At 43.3% G+C, this 7,500-nt stretch overlaps 1 protein-coding gene and 1 non-coding gene across 2 annotated transcripts in view; both read left to right on the forward strand.

The window, feature by feature from the left end:
• LOC123516524 overlaps positions 1-7,500 on the forward strand; it is a 333,279-nt gene that overhangs the window by 307,304 nt on the left and 18,475 nt on the right. The window contains 1 exon segment of the mRNA XM_045275948.1: positions 2,799-2,931. Within this exon segment, the coding sequence (XP_045131883.1) occupies positions 2,799-2,931 (133 nt within the window).
• Positions 5,497-5,570, forward strand: Trnav-gac. The gene has a single exon. It is a non-coding gene; the product is annotated as a tRNA-Val (tRNA).

Below are 7,500 nucleotides of genomic sequence, written 5' to 3' on the forward strand. Positions count from 1 at the left end.
GCCCCTTCAATGGTCTCTGCACGGCCCTGGAGGCAGGAATGTTGGTGCCTTATGGGTGAGCTTGACACGCACCACATGGCCAGCACTGTGCCGCCTGTTGCTCCTCCTGCCTGAAGACTCCGGCAGAATAAAGGCAAAGAAAATATGCAAACGAATTTCATCTGAGTCTGACGAAGCAAATATGAAAGAAAAAGATGACAAATGGACGTGGTTTTAACAACAATGAAGTGTAAGTATTGGAAAGATCTCTCAGTCTCACCTTACATCTGTACAGTAACAACCACATCAGCACCACCCTCCATCCTTCTCCTCAGATATAGGCTCATCTCAAACTCTAGACCGTCATCAGGAACAATTTTCAAAGACCAAATTCATGATTGGTCGAGTTTTCCTGGTGTTTTATCACTTTCTGAGGTGAAGAGTCTTGGTTAAACTATCGCTAGAATCAGGAAAGACACCCTTGCAACCTTCCCTTTCTATTAACAAACTCGTAACTAGAGTTTTCGTGGTATTCTATCGTTTTCTGAGGTGCTGAATCTTCTTTGTACCATCACTAAAATCAAGAAAAACACCCTTACAACTTTCTCTTCCGCTAACATACTCTATAGCCTGCTTAAAAAATGTAATGGGGATAAGGCGCTGAGATGTTTGGGAATACCGATTGTAGTGGTGATAGCATGTTACACCGTCCGTCCTACAGCGTGTGCGTGGCTTTATCACTCCTCGGTTCATAAGTGCATCGATTAATTAGCAACTGAACACTGAGAGCACCGCAGTGGAGGTTGTATAAGTTGTATAAGAGGATTTTTTTTATTCTTTCTGTTGCCCTTGGCCAGTTTTTCCTTAAACATAAAAAGATAAACAAAAATGAAAGAAAGATCTCAGTTCATAAGTATATGCGAGTCACTGTCACAACCCTCGAGGAGTCACTGGTCTCTTAAAGACAAATAGAATGTCTTTTAGTTCTTGTCTTGGCTCACTCGTGCAGCTGCATATTACATTTCTCTCTCTCCTTACCTACCTCTTCTGTGTCTCCTCCCTCCCTCCCTACCTACCTACCTTATCTACCTTTCCCTGTCTCCCTCCCTCTCTCCCTACCTACCTACCTACCATTCCCTCTGTTTTCTCCCTTCCTCCCTACATAACTTTCCCTCTGTGTCCTCCCTGTCTACGTACTTCTACCGAGATTTCACCGTCTCCACACGAATTTGACTCACACATACCTACACTGTCTTGTCTATTAATGTTTTGTAATCATATACGTATAGTGTGTGTGTGTGTGTGTGTGTGTGTGTGTGTGTGTGTGTGTGTGTGTGTGTGTGTGTGTGTGTTAGAAATGGTGGCATGGTGTCAGCGAGTGCATGATTAATTAGGAAGTACAAGTGTAATGGTGTAATGGGAAAAAAGTAGAGTGCTACGTCAGTGTCGCGCGTAATTCATCAGTGTTTAGCGTAATGCAGAGCGCGCTGTGTTGAGTTGGTCACAAGAGGGAGCGGAGGCCAGACAGTTTACTATTAAGCTGATTGAGAAATATTTGCATCATATCATTTAAAAAAAAATTATCCCAAACATTTTTTATTGAACGAATCCAAAGCTCTGTTAGCTCCTGCAATATTAACGCAATCGTAAACGAGGTGAGTAAATCTATTAACGTACTACCTTCACCTACCTACATTTAGCGATAACGGTAAAAAAAAAAAGATACGAGCTGTAAATTCTATTGATGTGGACCTGTACGCAGCTTCAGCAGCGCGTGGCGTGGCGTAACGTGGCCTGTTGAGAGGTGATGCATAACTATCATTTCCATATACTGAGTTATAATTCGTAAACATTTTATATATTGCTCAGTTTAAAGGCAGTGATAGTTTTCATTTTCTTTTTTTCTCTCTTTCTGTGCAGTGGCTAACATAAAGTGCATCAAGAACATCTGGTGTAAGTCATCACTCATCTATAGCTGATGTAGTAGTGTGCTAAGAGCCTATCAGTAACACCACAACACAAAGAACACGTAGCACCTTTCAGATAACAAACAGACTTAATGAAGCCACCTCAAGAGTGATGCTGGTTTGGCGTATGCTTTGGTGTATGGTTTGGTACATAGACTAATAGAATTCTACTAACGTTAATGGAAACAAAAACACCTAAAACACAAGACCTGGAAATGGGACACGCCAGGTAATCATGACTGAAAGAAGAAGCTGTGTTGGTTATTCTGTCACGGTCATGTACTGGGAGTGAGGGTAAGGCACCACAACAACGGGGTCATATGGAACTTATTATGAGGAAGACCGCTATGTGACTATGGTTGGCATTCCCTAAACGTTTTGGCGTCTTATATCAATTATGCTCTCTTTAGGTACTAGTGCAAGATGTTAAGATTTTCAAGGGTGTTTTCAAATTTCTATCGCAAGTTTACCATGTGTTTTCCAGTGCCAATAGGGAAAAGTGCTTGAAACTTAACTAAATACCTCCATTGCCTTTTGGAAATAACGCTGAAGACAGGACTAACGGTTTAAGAATACGGGTATATGTGGGACAGCCTAACATTACCATCACCATCAACACAAACACACACACACACACACACACACACACACACACACACACACACACACACACACACACACACACACACACACACACACACACACACACACACACACACACACACACACACACACACACACACACACACACACACACACACACACACACACACACACACACACACACACACACACACACACACACACACACACACACACACTCACTAATGCATATCCTTTTCCTCCCCACAGTCCGAGAATTCCACGGAGTTCAAGGTGATCCTGAAGAACGTGGGGCTGTCCTCCTCCGGCACCTTCACCTGCGAGGTTATATCGGATGATAATTTTGAAACCTTCCAGAAATCTGCCAACATGACGGTCATAGGTGAGTGAGAGCCAGTGGGACGGCAAGGCAACGACAAGGGAAGAGTAAGGTTAATGTTACATGAGTAATAATAGACACAGATATATAAACATAACTGCTCGGGAACTGGCATGTAAGTGGGCCTTTTTGTTTAATTGTTTTTGTTGCAATTGGTCAGATGTCTCCTCTTACATAAAATAAAAAGAAAATACACAATCAGAGAGGCAAACACTCACATATATACGCACACATGGATACACTTTACAAGGCTGTGTGATAACTGTCCAACGCATTCCTCAATAAATATAAATACTAGAGACAACTTGAAGAGGTTATGTGAGACGTCGTTATGTAAATTGGATCGTTAAGGAAACTGTTGCCATATCTAAGCTTCCCGTGGCGCGCGTTCTCAATAATTGGTTGGTATCATGGCATTCTTTTTTTTTTTCATTTATACCATGTGGGCTTTTCACGGGAATTTATGGGGTAAAGGGGATACTGTTTAGGGTAGCTCCTATCTGAAAGCCCACCCGCTAGGAAACCATTGCCCCGAGAATAGGAACCTCAACCTACACTCGGAGGGACCCCAAAGCACGTATGGTTCCACTGTACCACGTCATTTGAAGGAGTAAACTTGATACATAGATTGATAGAAATATAGATAGAGAGATAGACAGATATATATATATATATATATATATATATATATATATATATAGAGAGAGAGAGAGAGAGAGAGAGAGAGAGAGAGAGAGAGAGAGAGAGAGAGAGAGAGAGAGAGAGAGAGAGAGAGAGAGAGAGAGAGAGAGAGAGAGAGAGAGAGAGAGTTCTAATGGAATTATTACACAAGGTTTCGTCACGAGAATGTAACCTGATGTTCGCACTTTGACGAGAGCTTAATAGCATAAAGGAACCTGACGTGAGTAAGCCTGGCAGTCCACGTATGAGGCCCACATATCATTGCTAATCCTATCCATAAATTCGTCAAATCATTCAAAAGGTCTCTATTGATTTGACAGTTATTACGTGATCATTAAGTTTATCATTCCATTTAAAAAACAGTTCGTTCCTTTCTCTTTTCATTCATATTTTCAGCTTCTTGCCTGTGTTTACAGCCGCTTGTGTCTCCGTAAGGCCCCGAGCTCTCTTGGTACAGGAATTACTAATGATTTGCTTGCTTTCAATTACGTTATGAGTTCACTTAGTAAACATCTGAAGATGCTTCCAATGCTAATGCACTCAATTAAATCTTTTCAAGGCCACCAATATCAATTCTAATGTAATCACAACGGGAAAAAAAACGAAAAGAAAAGGAGAGAGGTTGCTAAACAACACTCTTATTTTCCTTCTTCTGAATTTTCTTATGACCACTGTAGGTGAGCATTTCAACAGGAAAAAAAAGAAAAAAAGAAAGCAGATGAGAAATAAAAGAATAACTGAACAATTATTTACCAGCAAACAAACAAGCTTTCTCTAAATCATCTCACCTTTTTTTTTTTTGTCGTTTCTGTAACTGAACCTGAAAATCCAACACCAATCTATGGCAGACTAACAGAACACCACTCCACGACAGACCAATATACGAGACAGAGACAGAGAGAGAGAGAGAGAGAGAGAGAGAGACAGACGACTCCTCTTCTAAGCATCCCATCATATCCCTTAACCCTTCAAGCTTACACTAGCATATCAACAACAACAACAACAACAACAACAACAACAACAACAACAACAACAGCAACAACAGCATATACCAACGAACAAACCACATCTTCAAAACTCACCGCAGGAACAAAATAAAGTGAAAAAAAAAAACAAAGCACACACACACACACAAAAAAGGCAAATTGAACGATTTTCCCCCTCCCCCCATCCCAGCCACCCCACCAACAAATAGCATTCTCTCAGCCTCTCAAGACCCGATCCCCGCCGCACGCACACCACATACACACCACCACCCAGCCACACACCACCCTCGCCGCACCTCGACAACCTCGCCACCTTTCGCAGTCTCGCCCGGAGCGCCACTGGAATCCTATATGGTATGTGCCGCGCTCTCAAAACAGGAACATCACGTAAGAAAATGGTGTCTAGCCTGGTCGAAAATACGTATGAGCGAAATGCAGATCGGGGCGTGGCGATGGTGGTGGTGGTGGTGGTGGTGGTGGTATCAGTGGGCGCGCGGAGTCATGGGGAAGAAAGGTATTGCTTCTCACCTGGCCCAGCCCACTCCCAGCCCACATCTTGATTGGTTTTGTGTACCTGCCAGCATGTTTGTTTGTCTTCACAGGAAAAGAACAAGTCACGGGAAGTTGTATGTGCATGTTTGTAAGTCTGTCTGTCGGTTCTTGACTGAGTGTTTGAGTGTTAGGGAGAGAGAGAGAGAGAGAGAGAGAGAGAGAGAGAGAGAGAGAGAGAGAGAGAGAGAGAGAGAGAGAGAGAGAGAGAGAGAGAGAGAGAGAGAGAGAGAGAGAGAGAGAGAGAGAGAGAAAACAGACAGACAGACAGACAGACAGACAGACAGGCAGACATACACAAATAGACATAAGCACAGACAGAAAGACACACAGACACACACATAGACACACACGCCCGGTAGCTCAGTGGTTAGAGCGCTGGTTTGACAAGCCAGAGGACCGGGGTTCGATTCCCCGGCCGAGTAGAGATATTTGGGTGTGTCTCCTTTCACGTGTAGCCCCTGTTCACCTAGCAGTGAGTAGGTACGGGATGTAAATCGAGGAGTTGTGACCTTGTTATCCCGGTGTGTGGTGTGTGCCTGGTCTCAGGCCTATCCGAAGATCGGAAATAATGAGCTCTGAGCTCGTTCCGTAGGGTAACGTCTGGCTGTCTCGTCAGAGACTGCAGCAGATCATACAGTGAAACACACACACACACACACTGCTTTAGCAGTAGTAATAGTAATAATGGTAGTAGCAGCAGTAGCAGCAGCAGAAGGAGCAAGAAGAGGAGGAGGAGGAGGAGGAGGAGGAAAAGTAGTAGTTGTTGTTGTTGTTTTTATGTAGGGAAGAGGGCCAGCCAAAGGTAAAAAAAAAGAAAGGATTAAAGAAAAAGGCCCACTTGAGTGCTGGCTCTCTAAAAAGTGACAAAGCGTCAGCCAAAATTGGGGAGCAAATGCCTCGATACCTCCCTCTTAAAAGAAGATAAGTCGTAGGAATTCGGAAATACAGATGCAGGGAGGGAGTTCCAGAGTTTTACCGGTGAAAGGGATGAATGATTGAGAGTACTGGTTAACTCTTGCGTTAGAGAGTTGGACAGAATAAGGATGAGAGGAAGAAGAAAGCCTTGTGCAGCGAGGCCGCAGGAGAAGGAGAGGCATGCAGTTAGCAAGATCAGTAGAACAGTTAGCATGAAAATAGCGATAAAAGATAGAAAGAGATGCAATATTTCGGCGGTGAGAAAGAGGCTGAAGACAGTTAGTCAGAGGAGGAGAGTTGATGAGACGAAAAGCTTTTGATTCCACCCTATCTAGTAAAACTGTGTGACTGGAACCTCCCCAAACATGCGAAGAGTACTCCATACACGGGCGGATAAGGCCCTTATACAGAGTAAGCAGTTGGAGGGGCGAGAAAAACTGGCGGAGACGCCTCAGAACACCTAACTTCATAGAAGCTGCTTTAGCAAGAGATGAGATATGAAGTTTCCTGTTAAGATTATGAGTAAAGGACAGACCGAGGATATTCATTGTGGAAGAGGGAGACAGTTGAGTGTCATTGAAGAAGAGGGGGGATAGTTGTCTGGAAGGTTGTGTCGAGTTGATAGATGGAGGAATTGAGTTTTTGAAGCATTGAAAACTACTAGATTTTTTCTGCCCTAATCGGAAATCTTAGAAAGATCAGAAGTCAGGCGTTCTGTGGCGTCCCTGCGTTATCTGTTGACTTCGTGAAGAGTTGGTCGTCTCTGAAAGAACATGGAAAGATGTAAGGTGGTATCGTCAGCGTAGGAGTGGATAGGGCAAGAAGTTTGGTTAAGAACGTCATTAATGAACGGTCACCCTTTTTAGGAACAGGCTGAATGTAGGCAAACTTCCAGCAGGAAGGAAAGGTAGAAGTAGATAGACAAAGTTGGAAGAGTTTGGCCAGGCAAGCTGCAAGCACGGAAGCACAGTTTTTGAGAACAATAAGAGGGTCCTCATTTGGACCATAAGCCTTCCGAGGGTTTAGGCCAGCGAGGGCATGGAAAACATCGTTACGAAGAATTTTGATTGTAGGCATGAAATAGTAAAAGGGAGGAGGAAAGGGAGGGACAAGCCCAGAATCGTCCAAGGTGGAGTTGTGAGCAAAGGTTTGAGAGATGAGTTCAGCTTTAGAGACAGAAAAGATGGCAATGGTGCCATCAGGATGAAATAAAGGAGGGAAAGATGAAGAAGTGAAGTTATTGGAGATGTTTTTGGCTAGATGCCAGAAGTCCCGAGTGGAGTTTGAGTTTGAAAGATTATGACATTTTCTACTTATTGGCAAGTTGAAGAACAGACTTGGCATGATTCTCTATCATGTATAGCACGAGAACAGGCTGAGTTAAACCAAGGTTTAGAAGGTTTGCTTGAGATAAAGAATGAGGAATGTACGCCTCCAT

Source organism: Portunus trituberculatus, chromosome 41 (genome assembly GCF_017591435.1).
Source record: "Portunus trituberculatus isolate SZX2019 chromosome 41, ASM1759143v1, whole genome shotgun sequence".
Taxonomy (NCBI): domain Eukaryota; kingdom Metazoa; phylum Arthropoda; class Malacostraca; order Decapoda; family Portunidae; genus Portunus; species Portunus trituberculatus.